This window comes from Megalops cyprinoides, chromosome 17, assembly GCF_013368585.1.
Source record: "Megalops cyprinoides isolate fMegCyp1 chromosome 17, fMegCyp1.pri, whole genome shotgun sequence".
Classification (NCBI taxonomy): Eukaryota; Metazoa; Chordata; class Actinopteri; order Elopiformes; family Megalopidae; genus Megalops; species Megalops cyprinoides.
The window spans coordinates 14,054,847-14,070,896 of record NC_050599.1 but is presented as its reverse complement, the minus strand read 5'-3'; the positions used below and the strand labels follow the sequence as shown (position 1 = coordinate 14,070,896).

The 16,050-nt window shown below is 46.3% G+C and overlaps 1 protein-coding gene across 2 annotated transcripts in view; it reads left to right on the top strand.

Annotated features, from left to right (window-relative positions):
* Nucleotides 1–14,121, top strand: part of msra (methionine sulfoxide reductase A) — a 58,990-nt gene extending 44,869 nt beyond the window's left edge. For both annotated transcript variants that reach the window (XM_036549412.1, XM_036549413.1), the window contains exon 6: nt 13,732–14,121. In XM_036549412.1, the coding sequence (XP_036405305.1) occupies nt 13,732–13,896 (165 nt within the window). In that variant the 3' untranslated portion in view covers nt 13,897–14,121. The remainder of the gene's footprint in view (nt 1–13,731) is intronic.
* The last annotated feature ends 1,929 nt before the right edge of the window (nt 14,122–16,050 follow it).

The window sequence follows — 16,050 nt, the reverse complement described above, 5'->3', positions numbered from 1 at the left end:
TCTTTCTCCTCCCTTTTTCCTTTCTCCTCCCTCCCATCTCTCTTTGTCTTTCTCTCTGTTCTCTAGTATGGCAGCTTTTTTGTAGTGTCCTCCATGAGGAAATGTTGTCGTGTGCTGCATCTAACGATGCTTTAAAGCCAGGCTGTTCCATGGCGGAGTCCGTGCCGCAGGAAGGCACAGAAGCACCCACAATGAGGAGAGTGTCACGTTCATCTATCGCTGAGATGACTGGTGCGGAGTGCATCTTAATTTCTGCTGAGGGTCTTTTTGTTTTGCTAATCAACTCAGAACTGGGTGGCATGAAGGGGAAGCCACTGTCCTCAAGCTCAGGACCCAAGGAGGGCCTTTCAGGGCCGTCATGACACAAAGCGTGGCCGCCTTTGTTAATAGCTGGTCTTTGTTCACCAGCGTCCCTCGCAGTGACTCTACACAATGTCTTACCGCTGACCCCTGTGTTTCAGCTCGGGAAAAACCCACAGCAATTTGTCTTTGTCAACACCTTTTGAACTATGTAAGTTCAAATTGTCAATTGTAAGCTGCGTTCGTTCCATTAACTTTCTAACCATATATTCGCACACAGACGTGCACACACTGACCGAGGCACACAGCCGTGCACTCACGCGCATGTGCATGCAGATACTCTCTTGCACACACACGCAACACACACATCCTGGTGTGTTGCACAGTGGGTCTCCCTTAACAGCCGTTCCTTTGCTGTCTCCCTCTGTTGTCTACAAACCTTTGGGCAGGGAATCTAAAAGGAAAAAAAAGAATATTAAAGCAAGTGAAGACGTGTTTTTTTTCTCCGTACTGACGCTCCGAGTGAAGGAAGGGGGTGGAGTGTGGGCTCAGGGGAGGGAACGTGGGGACCACACTCTCAGGAATTAAAGAGGGGGGAAAAGCATCTGGGCTCGATTTGTTCTGTCACGGTGTAGTGACTGCAGCTGATGGTGTCACCATCTGAGATCTCGCTGTCTGGAGGTCCTGATGGCTGCCTAATTGTGCAGTGGATGCCGCACCTACCTGTCCCCTTTGCCTACTGTCGCAGCCCAAATGCACCTACCTGGCGCCCCTTCTGCCGTCACTGCCCTCATGCCCCACCTGTCCCCTCACCATGCTGTTGTACAATGCATGCACGCATCCCTCCCATTTTCACACCCTCACAGTCCGCCATCTTTGCTAATTGTCCCGCTCCCATCTTACCATACGGCTGTAAGCCCTCGTATGCACAAGCATGAAGGGCTGAACACTGCCTTGGGATGGCTTCTCACAGGTCACTAATAAATTTTATGTGTGTAGCTTATGGGTCTGCAAACAGAAATGAACTGGACAGAAAATGTGGTTTCACCTCTGATGGCACAAACATGAAACTGCCTTTGCTATGTTAGACTGTGTGGCGTGGTTACAGCTTGTATACGATTCCCAGCACTTAAACTCCACATCCAGTCAGTGGAAACGGTTAGGCGTGATTCACTTTTCGCCGGACGATGGATGGCGGTATTCGCGATGAAGGGAGATCTAATTCCACCCCGGCTTTTTCTCTCCTCCTCCGTGACAATGACATCACCTGCCTGGGAGATGCGGCTCGTTCTGTGTGTGGTTGGAGATAAAAGATTCATGCAGTTCGGCGCTGGAAACGAGCCCTGGCAAGGTGCTGTCAGATCCATCGCATGATGAAGACAGCACAGCGGCTCTAACCAGCAACCGCGTCCATTTGAATATTGCATTTTCCCCTGTATTTGCTTACACAAAGCGCAGTAATGGATAAAATGCTGAGAGCCTGGCTGAGTGTATTGCACACTGATCATGCTAACAGGCTCCCTCTGCTGGCAGCGTGAGTCCTTTGTCCTCTCTCCTTCCTCCATTGTCTGCTCTCTCCCCTCCCACACCTCCTCCCAACAACACCCCCCCACCACCAACCCCCCCGGAGACATCTGCTCTGCACCAGAACAGAGCAGCAGGCCCTGTCGCCATGGCAACAGGGTAGGCCCTCGCGTCCTCCGATTGGACCACCGCCCAAATTAAAAGGCGACCAGGGTTGGAGGTCATTTGTAGAGTGCCGCCTCGCTACCGTTTTAATCAGCTGTTGACCCCCCCAGCCTTAATGAAATGGATGTCAGAAGGCAAGGGTTAATAAAGACTGCAATGACTGGCAGCTGTGTCCATTATGAAGGGGAGCAAGGGGGAGGGAGCTGATGTGGAGGCTGGGGGGGGGGGGTGGGTTACAGGAGTGGGGTTGGACGGGGGAGGGGACAGGGAAGGGTTGGATGGATGTACAGGGAGCCAATAGAAAGCAAAGGTCAATGTCATGGTGCCTTTTGTTCCCGGGTGTCTGGCTCGCTCAGGGTGGCGGGACTCTGCTTTGGGTGTTACCATCGTTAATATTTATCGTGGAGGAGAGTCAGAGGCACTGCATCGGGCTGTCAGCGGGAGGTCGGAGCTGCGGGGCGGGGGGGCTGGGGGGACGTCTGCGCAGAAGCACTGCGCACTGCAGGGGATGCTCCTGTCCTACACCGCAGTGCTACATCTGCCGGGCCTCTCCAGTGACCAGGCTCTTGTCCAGAATAGATTCGCTCCTGTCCAGCACAACAGGGCATATTCCTCCTCCTCATTACCGCCTATTGCCACATTGAGTTGGCTATCATTATTAGCTGTGTCAAAACGACATTAGCTCCTTTACATGATTCCTTCTTTCAGATTCAGCAGGAAACACTCCAGCTGGACAGTCTGCCTTGTTTTGCTAAATACACATATCGTGGAGAGGCAGTGACACAGTCCTTTGGGCAGCCGCTACGCCGCGAACCGCTGGAGACAGCCCAACACACTTCACCTACAGTGCTTTACATCAGTCTCTGCCGCGTCACTCCCACCGACATCGGCGCACTGCGGACACGCCCGTCCGTCTCACCCCCCGCACCCTGTGTTCAGGGCAGCGGATCACCCTCCGCCGGCTGGTGGGACTGGGGTGTCTTTTTAGAGGGCGTTAACGTGTTGCCCAGTAGGCTGCTTTAAACCACAGGCTCGCTGTTCTCACTCAGTGCAGTGTCAATGAGCGGCAGCGGTTTCCTTAACGCACTGGATCACAGAGGGTTTCTTAAGCAGGGATTTGTTTATATTGATTTCTGCAAAGTGTGGTCAATAGCCAGGAAATCCCAGCAGTTTTAATATTTTTATGAAGCCTGTTAATTATCATCACTTATAGGAACACCAGACATGAAGACCCACACTAGCAGGCATAGAGGATAGTCAGGATCTCATGGAAACTTGAAAGAGACTGTAATTTTTTTTTTTTTACCAAGAAAATTTTTTCTCATAGAGATTTTTTTCAGAATTCATTTTTCCCCTGTGTTATAAAAAAAAAAAAATAGCAAAAAAATAAGATGTGTTTATAACACTTTTCTTAAGATAAGACACAGAAAATGTTCTGATATATTTTGATTCATTTTCATTTTAAAATCTTAAAATAAAGTATTTTATGATTTTGTTAATATTTTGTATAGGAATTGTGCAAAAACAGACAAAAATGAAGGCCAGATAAAGCTCCGCACAGTTAACATAATGATGAATAAATTTTACAGCATATAAAATTGAAAGTAGGTTGAATGCATCTGGAGAAAAGCAAGATGAAAGAAATACTGCCATTTAAAAGTTTATACCCAAAATATTAAAGTTTTAATGTAACCTTTTGAAATGGTATTTTCAAATGTGGCATGAATTATGTATTCAGTCAGGGACTCTATTGAGAGAAAATATTTGTGAAATTTGTAGAGTACCCATTCTTAACCATACTGTTATCGTATACATATTTGTCTAATTATTTGCCTCTTGCACCTGCTATGGCAATTAATAGAATATGACATGTTTTGCAGTGACTCCTGCTATTGGATTGTAACGCTTATGATTTGGTATGCATTGTCTCTAGTCTTGGCCTTCTTGTATAAACTTTTGTAAGTCATTCTGCTAATGGTAAGAACATCTGCTAAATGACTAAGTGTAAATGTAAAGGTACATTTGAGCATTCGTTTTAAGCTTTCTGTAAAAATAGCATTTAATAATAAAACCCTGGGAGGCTGTGGTGAGGTGCTCCAAGTGCAAACAGATGGTCCTTACTAGGGGGTTTGATAAACACTTGCTGTGTACAATCAAACACTTTCCCTGGGTTTATGTTTTTCAGACAGTCATTCCAGGTGTTTCTACAACAAAGCTCATCATTATTACTGAGTGAGTGTGGATAACCTTTTGGTTCTGGCACCCAGGAAACAGACGGACATAGATCCAAAGCCAAAGTTTGCCTTGACATGACTGAGCAGTTCCACTCATTATATGTATGCATGTGTTCTTTGACTGAACCTCACCTGCCAACTTAGGACAAAAAAAATTGTGAATATTACCCCAGGAACCACAAGGGGTCACTGTGCTCCATTCTTGGCGTAATGAAGACAAGAGATTCTGCCTTCTCTCTGGAGGAAGAATATTTGTGTACGGCACGTTCCCATCTATTAGTGTCTCAATTAAGGGGCCACAAAAGACAGGTTTTTACCTCAGAGGGTTCCATGTGTGCTGCTCACCTTCCCCTGAAAGCCTAGAGCCAAATTCTGGAGTCGGCAAAGATTGACTGCACTCCACCAATTAGGGATCCTGTCTGTGTCCGTGAGAAATCAGAGTGTCTTTAATTAGATAGTCCTCACCCACTGCATTTCTCATTAGTGGAGCTGCTTCCCAGCTCCATTTAGAGGATTACTTTGTGATAGATACGGTGTGTAACTCAGAATAGGGATGAGTGCATGTTTCTCTGGGAACCAGTTTTTCCTCCCATCATAGTCTTTCCCTTAAAGTACATGTTGCTGTTTTCATGTGCCCCTTTGTGCTAAATCAGCCTCAGTTCAAGCTGTGGCCTACAGAAATTGAAGAGCAGGCCAGTTCGGTTCATCTGTAATAACTGACGGCTGCAGTAACTCAGACAACCCAACTAACACGCACGTGCAAAGATGCAGTACTGTGCTGGATTCAGACACCGCTAGCCTTGGTTTCGATGTCCATGTGTGAAAGGATCTTGAGGGTGCAGTGAAGGTGAAAGAGTGTCAGAGCAGTGTGAGGTCACTGTGGACTGTGTGGCTGTAACTCGTCTGAGACCGTCAGTTGTGCTGTGGTGTCACTGGTGAAGCCATCCGTCCCAGTCGTTTCTAAATGGGAGACTGATAGGACAGATGTGGAGGCCATCTCTCTGTTGCCACACAGACGCACAGCAGGGACCAGGGAAGAGAGGACAGGCATGGGATAGGGGGTCAGACCTGGCCAAACGCAAGCGTGTCTCATGAAAGGGCAAGCAGAGGAAGGTGAAGTCACCCTCCCCCCAGCCCCCCACCACCCCCAGGTGACAAGCAGGCCTACAGCTGTGACAGACGCTCACCTGAGAGTCCCGGGGGCTCTTCAGTCGTGGAGTTGGGAGAGTGACTGGAGGCCGTGGCTGGGCTAATTAGCTTTCCCCTGTCCGCTCTGTGACTGCTCTCGTTATTTCCTGACCAGCTTGCCGAGGCCTGCCGCACCCCCCCCCCCCCATCTGTGGTCGTTCTAAATGGAGCCACGTTCCATGCTGCTCCCTGACAGCCTAATGTACCCGACCAGTTGGTTTAACAAACACGGAGCTGCCAACCATCTGCCAGCCAAATCTGTCTTCGGATTGCTTTAGTAACAAACTCAACTTTCTTTCCCCTTCTCTCCTTCCCCTCTCTCTCTCTCCACTCTCTTGTCACTCTGGCCTCCATTTTGAATGTAATGGAATTCTGAAAGCCGGGACTAGGTGAAGCCTCCGTGAGTGTGCGAGGCGCTGAAAGCCTTCAGCCCGCCCACACACTTACTGCTATCCTGTTTAGCCACATCTAGTCAAGCAGCATTTCACCGCGATGAAATAGAGGAAGGCATAGTGCTCTGATCTCTGCATGAGCATCCTAAATGCCATGAATTTCAGACCCATTCTCTAGAAGCAGACTGCCATATGATCAGTCATGGTACATCATTTCAAATCCAACCTCAGTAAGCTGAAGATCTTATAGACATTTTTTTCACTAACCCTGTTAAAGGAACAGATCTATTTGTGTAATGAATTACTAGCACGGTTTCAGTACAGCAGCTAGATCTCTTTCCGAACCCGTCTCTTTTCTCTTCTCTTTGAGTTCTTCCTCGTGAGAGATTGGTTTCACAGTTCTCTCGTAGCGTGATATTCTCATCCTTGTTTTTGAATTCCTCTGGGTGTGTTAACTCCCACGGCTCTCAGGAGCTAGGCTTTCTTGGCAGCTGAAGTCAGGTGTCAGCGGCGTACTGCCGGTGTGTGTACAGTTTGTCTCCCTCCCATCCTGTCTCGCCTTCATCCTCTTCCTCGAGACGATGAAGGGATTCGCCTCCTTTTCCTGCCCGGTTCTCCCTCTCCTTCCCATGTGATGTTTATCACGAGCAGATTTAGAAAGCAGACTTCCTCCTCTTCACGCAACAGGTCCTGGCAAATCTACAGGCAGAAACATAACCAGCTATGCGTGGACTTCTCAGAGCTCCAGCTTTGCTCCGGGGTGGGAAATGAGTTGTGAAATGAAAACATTACAGTGCTGATTTGAAGCAGCGCAGAGTATTCAGCACTGACCATGATTGCTTTAAAAAGAGTGGATATATAAATGTCATATAACAGTCCTTAAAGCAATCATGTAGAGCAGAAAATACAGAATGGTACATGGCATATACAGCCACAAACATTCTCTGTACTGTGGCTCACAGTTGTTGCTTCACTGGGGTAGCTACAATGTTTAGTTCACCTCTCTTTCCAGTGGCTCTTCCCTTCCCCTCCCTGTCATTAAACACGTGAAGCTGGTCATTTTTCCCCAACGCTTTGCTGTTCTATCAGGACCAGACCCTCCTATTTTCATTTTCCTTTTGATGGTCCCCACAGGAGACCTGAACAAATGGTGTGTAACAGATTTTTGGCTTGTGTGCCCATATTTCCCTAAACATCATTATGGACAGAGGCACGTTTCTGCCAGGGAGTGAGCAATGCTACCTTCCTCTCCAGCATTGATATTCCCGTGTCCAACAGTCTCACATGGGTACACACACCCGCAAAAGCACTTTACACACAGACAGGTACAGAAGTGCATATGCGCTCACAAACACACACACACACACACACAGCCAGTCATAGATACATGCACACATGCCTACATGTAGACAGATGAGCAGAGACACATGCACACACAGGCATGAGCACATGCACACAGCCTGTATTTTGCATGGAGATTTGTTTTGACCTCTTTTGTTGACCTCTCAGCAGACATTGAATGGTTTCTTTTCAGAGCACACCCTTTCTTCTCTCAGGGTTACTGATTCTGAGTGTTGGAGAGATGAGACAGGAAGTCTGTGCATCTCCTGTATGTAGAGATGAAAGCAGAAGCGACAACATAGTCATCCTCTTCAGCGCCTTATATCATATAATCTTAACTGTATGTAAGGGTGTATATATATTTATATATATATGCTACCTCTGTTCAGTGAAAAAAATTCTCTGAGACGACCTCTGAATACTTATTTGAACAGCTGGCAATTGTTGGCTCCACAGAAAACTGTTGTCACGCTACTGTTCTGTGCTCCCCGGCATGTAACCTTATTGCTTAACAGAACGCTGACTGCGAAGCGTCTCGGTCCGAACGCGTTCACGTTTTTCATCCACCCTCACGTCATTGTCCGTTTCAACAGAGATTTGAATCGAATGTCATTTTAAGAAGCGCTGATGCGCCGAACATTGGTAAACCATGCCTTTCGGTGTGACTGTATTATTTTAGTTTCTTAGGGGAGCCAACGGGAGTGTTGTGGCTCTCATTGTGACAGCGCCCCTTCTCTTGGTGTCCACGGCAGCGGCGTCTGCGTTGCTCATACCGCCGCGTCGTGACTGCATTCTGCTCCCTCCGTGTCCCGTGGTGTGCTGATCGTCCCATTACAGCAGTCCTGTTCCATGCTTTGTGCGGCATGCCCCTCAGGTGGGCCTGCATTATTAATGTGCATTCAGTGTGTGTGGCAGCCCCCCCTTCTTTTTTTTCCACAGCAACCACGCCTGGGCAATAACTCACGGCTTTTCTGAATAAGCACATGCCGCCTTAGGGAACGCGGAGGTCAGAATGCATTGCCAGCACCTGAGTGCAGGTATGGCCACGCTGGGGTGTTGTTGGTTTCTTGCGCGCATCTTACGTTTTACAGCTTTGCGCTTTCGGCTATCGTTAATAAACGTTTTAGCCCCCCCCCCGCGGGAAGGTAGGCTCCTTCATGGTTTGTTTGCTGAATAAGCACGTCAAGATCTAAAGTACACCCCTCCACAACCTCGAAGCGTTTGTGGGAATATTCCCCCGGAAATGAATTTCATTCTTCTCTGCTGCACGCGTCCTTCCTCAAGTACAAAAGGGCTGCCACCTGTCTGGTGTCGCGCCGCGGTGCCGGCACCGTCACTCTGCGCCCGTGTCCTCCTCTCCCTCCCCGGCTGGCTCTTTAGCATTCCGCGCCGTTTTCAGCCGCCTGAAATCACCGCAATAGAAAGTCATTTCAGGCTGCTTATCGCTGCCTTTCACGTTTTTTCACTTAACCAGGGCACGCAGGTATTTGCATTCCAAATGAGGCCTCCGTCTGACATGCAAATTAATTAATCTGAATTATGCATTTGGTAGTGCAGTGACGGTAACGCTGTGCAGGAATAGTTTAGCAGACGGAGGGTTGCGGAGAGACATTTTGAAGACTGTTTTTCAGGAGTGCTGGCCCGGGAGAAGGGCGCTGTGAACACAGGATTTTGTACGCCTTTCGATAGGCAGGTTTACCACCACACCACCCAGGAGCCCCATGTGGTATAGGGTTTGATTTTGCTGTGTGAAAGAACACGTATTTTACAATAGGTAGCTAACTATCCTGTCTTTGGAACTTCCCGATGTTTATGTGCACATTTTCATCCAGTAGGTGGTATATGAAGCTCTTTTTTATTATTTTAGCTTAGTGAAATTTGAAATTTTCCACATCCATTTCGTCATTTTCATATCCATATCCGTCCATATTGGCTGACTAGTCCATGCACAATGTGTTTGGGTGAGGCTGGTGATGACATGGAGCCCCATGTGGGGAGGATCCTTGATGGACTGATATCCCATGAGATGGGAGTGTGCACGTCTATACCCCCCCCCCCCCCCCCCCCCCAGGGGACTGTGACCCAGACCAGGAGCACCACGCCGTGGCTAATGAATGATTGATTAAGTGAATGGATGAATGAAATGAATGAATGCAGGATGAATGATAAATGGGTCTGGAATAGAGGCGAGGCCTCAGTCCTTGATCAGCATCATGATTCAGCTGGAAAGTCACTCTTATACGCATGGGCATATTAGTGTGGGCCTACTGTGTTTTTGCACAAAAGGTACCAGCCGTCCTATTGCAAATGCATCAAAATGTATCATGTCTTATTTGTTTTACTATCATTCAAACATGACATTTTTATTATGCGATCTCTCGTGCTTCGCAATTGCATATCTCTTCTTCAGTGTCCCAAATGAGGTTATCGGAGAAAGATTCACCACACATCAGTTTCATTAGAGTAGATCTCTATCACTTCTTAAGCTCATCAATCACACCTGTAAGGGACGCGTTTGCTAGCGGTTTTATTCTCCGCTAAACAGCCGTGCCCCATTGTATGAGCGAACAAAGGAGAGAGGAGGAGGGGAAGAAAGCCGCGGGACGGAGAGAAAAGCTGAGCTGAAATAAAGAGGAGAGAAAGTGGCCACTCTCTAACCCCCCCCAGCCCGATGCATTTGCTTTCAACAGGAGAAACGGAACAGGAGCCAGGGGACATCAAATACCCTTAAACCCACCACAGCTTTATTGACACACCAGTGTCAGATACTCTGTAAACTGGAGAAGTTAAACAAAATGGCAGTTTTTTTTTTCACCACTGTTAGCAGAAAAAAAAAAAACAACCTGAGACCCAGCCGACTTTTAGCCGTCTGTGTTCAGTGACATGTTTATGCATCAGATGTGATGGCTATTGGTAGATCATCTATCAGTGCATGCATAAATCTTTGGCACATTATGTTCTGCTAATAAAAAAGGATTGTTGTGTACACGCATGCATGTACATATGTGTGAACTCTCTCTCTATCTCTCTCTCTCTCACACACAGACACACATTGAAATTGGGGGAACAAAGCACTTCGGGGTACTCCAGTTCATCTGTTCAAATGTCTTATAAAGGTACCAGAAGAGGGAGCTTTGTGTCTGTGTAACATAGCCCAGGTGCTGTTTAACAGCAGTGAGTCTGGCTTAATGAAGAGTCCCTTCCACTAAAACCAGAGGCTGTCTCCTCCTACAAGCCCTTAACTCACCAGGCTCTTGCCTATGATTTATGAAATCACCATGATAACAAGGAGTTAGAAACGTCCTCAACCTCTTCAACCTTTTTTTGCAACTCAGTATACAGATATTGAAATTACAGAAGAGAAATCCTCCAAATCAATAACCTTTTATTGGTAAAGTAGCGGTAATTCACTATCTTAAATTCAGTTTTGGTTTGTTAGGACTTGCGTCAGGGTACTATGACCAGGGTCCTTTAACTGGCCCTGAAAACAGAACAAATGCTATGATATAACACGCAGAATCAGTAACCCTGAGAAACTGTGATAAAAGTTTCAGATACAAGTCATCCTCCCAACCTAGCTATTTACTACCCAGACCATTTACCTTGTTCAATTTCACAAAGGGCCTTTGTTTCAGATACTTGGCTGGTTCACTTTCCAGTGCCGACAGACAAGATGACTGGGAGAGCATGCCACCTGCCACGGAATTATTGGTGTAATTGCTTCAGATTTCATACACACCCCCCCCCCCCCCCCCAGCTTTCCCTGCTGCCCCCTGTCTTCCCCCTCCCATTTCTGTGGAACAATAAGTGCTAGAGTTACCCGCTGCTGCAGTGGTCTCCTTGGCGACTGCATCCTGCGATTGTGGTTTAGAGCTACCGTGGAGGAGTCGGTTCTGAATCACTCATCTAGCAGGCACTGAAAAAGCCCGGGTGGCCTTGGGCATATATATATATCTTCCTGTGCCACGTTGGGAGGTTGCCAGCGGGAGGGTTTGGCATTTCTCCAGCAGAGGGCTCCCTGTCCTATTGGCTTCCTGCTGGGCCATCACGCTGGGCCATCTTCAGCTTCTATAAAGGCACAGTTAAGCTCTGGTGCATAGCGACAGCTTCAGAGGGAGAGTGAGTCTCAGGAGGGCCTGGGCCTCACTCTGCAGCACTGGGTGGTCAGCTCCAGAAATCCCCCATCAGTTATCATGGACACGGACTGTGTTACATTAAGAAGGGCTCCAGGTCTTTAAAACTGCCATTGCTCCGTGCCTCGGAAAGCGCGAATAATCTTTAATGGCCTCCTGACCAGTGTAATGTTCCCCTGACCAGTGATCATCCAAGACAGATTCACCTGATTGTCTTGAATCCAAAATGTCATGACAGATGATGCAACTTCTCCTCCGCCACATAACAAAGCCTGCAGTTTCACATCTTAAGTTTCTCTGTAAGCTGTTCATTAAGATGCTTTTCTCAGCGGAACACCTCTCTGAAGCAAGCAACATCAGTGTCACAACCAGCATCCAGACCCACAGCCCTCAGGTGTACGGTCTCAGCCTCTGAAGCTTCACGGTGCTGCCCTTCCACAGACAGTAGCAGGGAGTTGTGAGTGATTGCTTTAGCAGTGACCTCCACTGCTACACTGATGTGCGTATAAAGGTGTGTGTGTGAGGGTATATATATATATATATGTATATAATATATATATATATATATTATATACACTGTGTATATATATATATAATATCCTCCACAAACCAAAATTCTCTATGTGGTATTCTCCTTCATATGACACATGCAGACCCTTTCATATGTGTCCCACTTGCCAGATTCTTTTCATAAGTACTTTTAGCTAGTAAACAACTATGCAAGACATTCTTCAGATGATGTTTCTTATGGCCTCATAAGAATAGCGAATAGCAGGGATGCGCCTTTAAAAGGAGTTTGGCCTTGGGGGTAAAAATTGATTTGCTGCTACCTCGCTCCTGTCTGCAGCAGAGCCTCCTAACAGGTGTGCACTAGCTTCACGGCAGATGGTCAGCAAAGTGAGGTAGTTGGCACGTTCCCTCACGGAGCAGGTCCTTTTCACACATCTCCAGGCGCGAGCAAGCCCAGTTCTGGAAGAAGAGAGACAGGGAGGGAGAGCTGGTGCTTCTCTTCTCCAGAACAGGGTGCATGTTGGCAGCCGTCTTGACAACAATGGCTCTCTCTCCTACTACTCTCTCAGTTCAGGAAATAATGGGAATGGTGGTGTTCCAGTTAGTGCAGCCACAATTTTTGGGGTATTGTATATAACTATAGGAACCTATTGCTTCCTTGGTTAGCCAGAAATCATTCATTATCAAATCCTTTTCTCAGTCTTGCCTAATGAATACAAAGGCAAGCAATAAAGGCATCTGTGAAAAACATGTTTCTGGTTCTTCTCAAACAACAAAAATCACGTGTGTTAATTAGTGACTAAAAAGCAGGTATGGTTGGCCGAAATATCCATCAAAATCCAAACTAAATTATGGCTGTGACCGATTTTTTCGTCTTGTTCATTTTAGGGTATCATTTCACCTACCTGCCCTGACCACTTTCATTCTCAGTGCACAGCGGAGTTTGATTTGAATTCAGTCTGTCACCCTCGATTCAGGTCCATGTCCCAATACATAAAACATCAGAAAATCAAATGTGGACAGGTGCTGTGATGTGGAATCCGACAACATAGGGGAGTCTCGCCTTGTTGCCTGACTGGCTTCTGACGGACCACGGCCCCCGATGCCTGGCCTTACTATGGCAGAGAATATTTTGGTCACGGCTGTATGACCCAAAAAAGTCAAGACTTCCCACAAAAAAAAAGACAAAAAATGCCGGATGGCAATTGAGGTCAGCCTCTTGGAAACAGACAAGTTCAGAGACTCGTCCACATGTGAGCATTCCCAGTGAATTGGCTTCTGTTGTGTTTGGGTGCCAGTCTGTTTGAATTTCCCTCTATATATTTCTACGGTTATATGTTATGATCGTTTTTTTTTTTTTTTATCCAAATGAGAATTTCTCGGAGCGCCGCTGGCGCTGGTACGTGGGGCAGGTTGCCATGGTGCCCGAGGGAGACTCTCGGCACATCTGGATCATGAAAGCAGGCATCTGTCAGTCCCTTGTCAGCTGAGGCCTGCAGCGATAATGACCTCGTTCTTGCTCTGCTCCGCTGCTTTACAAATGTCTATGACAACGACCGATTCACAAATGCCTCCCGCCCAGTCTCTGGATACTGTATGTGTTGCGAACCCTGCAGATTTCAGTCATTGTAGAACTGAGGAACATGGTGGGAAAACTGGCCCCCAAACAGCACAATGACAATATGGTTATAGAAATGCGTTCCTCTGTGTGGCCACGACAGAACCTTCAAAACTGATGGCTCTCATCTGAAACATGCTGTCAGTCCTCTTTGTGCTTCTACCACCTAAATCTCCAGACTGTATCTAATGATGTGCATGTCACAGTGGTGCTTTCTGGATGCAGAAGAAGTAATAGGCTTGTTCATCAAATGCTAAAAAGTAACTCACTGAACTGAATAATTTTAATGTAACAAGCCTTAATGTTTTAACTGTTTGCTTTGACAGGTGTTGACTGAGGAGGGGTTTGGGCCAATCACCACAGAGATCCAAGAGGCCCCAGAGTTCTACTATGCTGAGGACTACCACCAGCAGTACCTAAGCAAGAACCCAGGAGGGTACTGTGGGCTGGGTGGCACAGGAGTGTCCTGTCCAATAGGACTGAAGAATTAAATCCCCTACCCCTGTGATTGACAATGTTGGGTAGAAGTGGCCTTAATGCAGATGCAACAGTTCATCAGGTTTTGCTTTTAATTTAAGATCCATCTTCAGACATTATGCTGTATCTCTTAGTGGAAAAGTTCCTGTACAATCAAGATGATGACATAACATCAGGTTGTAAAATTACGACTCTAATCTGTTTTAGCATTCCTCCATCACGCACTTGCCGAGTTTTACTTGAACACATTATTTAATAAACTATACACATTATATATGTATATATATATATGTATATATATATATATATATATATATATATATATATATATATATATATATATATATATATATATATATATATATATATATATACATACATATATACATACATACATACATACATAATCTCCACTGGAATATATTTTCCTTTTTCAGTAAAATTACAATGATGCATGTGTACAGTATGAGTATGTGTGTGGATGTATACATACATGTATGTATACAGTACACTCATGCAGTAATATTTAGTAAAGATTACAAGGACTATTCAATGCAATAATGGTTTCTCTGCTGGTTGCTGAAAGACAAAGATTAATTCACTGAAAAACAGCATCTTAAGCCTAGTAAAAATAAGATTGGTCCTTACATTTTCTTTGCCTGTGCCTTCTGTATAGGACTCCAAGCCATACCCAAGTGTCTTCACACTTGCCTCATAATGTCTCTCCCTAGTGAATACTGGCGTTTGTGCTCTTGCATATCATTTCAGTAGCTTCTACTGATGAGCTCGCTCATGCACTGCTCCTCATTGGTGCTTCCAGTTGCCCCCGAGCAGACCGGGGGAGCGGGGCGCGTGTGGAGATGGAGGTTGAGAGGGCGCACACTCTCGCTGGGAGGGTACCGCCAGAAGGGGGCCCCCCGGTGGCGGGGTGACGGAGTGTGTGGAGAGCAGCAGCAGCTTGTGTGTACACTCGCTGGGAAGAAGGAAGTGAAGCAGAGAGAGGCCAGCCTGTCAGTTGGTTTATACCCATTGCCTTCTGTACCCTCCACACAGGGAGGTGTGCACAACACAGCGGGTAAATGCTGGAAAACACAATCACGAGCAGTAGAGATCACAAAAGTGTTCATTTGTGAAACAGCACACACACGCGTAGATAGATATTTCCATGGCTGTCCGTCAACGGGGTTGACAAGGATAAATGAAATGGAAAAGTAGATGCGATATGATCATACCAAAAGCAAAATCATTTTTATTGCAAAGCCTCAAACCGAAAAACAGATCGCAGCTGATCAGAGTGCCACATACAGGATGGAAATGTCCACAGAAACTTCCGGTAGCACTGAAGAAAGGTAGTTAACAAACAGATCCCACTGATGATATAGGCTTACCCGCATGCACGTACACACATGTACACACACACACACACACACACACACACACACACACACGCACGCACGCTAGCTAGCTAGCAGGGCTCAGCTCTCTTGAAGAGGTTCTGTAAGTAATCACAGCCAGTATGTCTGTGCGTCTCCATCCATCTGCCTCGACTGTTTATACACATATCTATTCATCTATCCATCTGTCTCCTACCTATCTGTGTGCACAAAGCGTTTCCAGCCAGCCAACACAAACAAGTGTTTTCTCTTCTCTCACAAAGTGTCAGTACATATTTCATCTCTTCAAACAAAGAAGTGACTGAGACCACACACAAACAAATGGCCCCGTTTTTTATGTGTGCGCAAACTACTTTATTATGCATTCAAGAAAAAAATCATTTTTATGGCAACCCAAGTTTGCTTCGCTAGTTAAGCTCCATGTGTGCCGGAAAGTGTCCAATTATTTAACACGGTCCATTGCTATTCATAACTTTGGAATCACAGTTTTACATGAAACAGGTTAAACTGCAATGTGTTCCTGCACAGTGCCTGTTCTGCAGTGAAAACTGAGAAGGGTTTCACATCATAAACAGCAAACAGGCCAGCTACATGTTTGATTGTTTATATCAATATTCAGAACCCCACATCCTGCCATCTGAAAAGCAAACTTACACTCTGCTTTTAGCCTCGGTTCAGGCCCCAAGGTCTATGAAAGAGAGGAAAGTGCTCATACTGACAGTTTTGAATTCCCAAGTAGTTAAATGTGCATTAGAGGTTTAGGTTATATGCAGG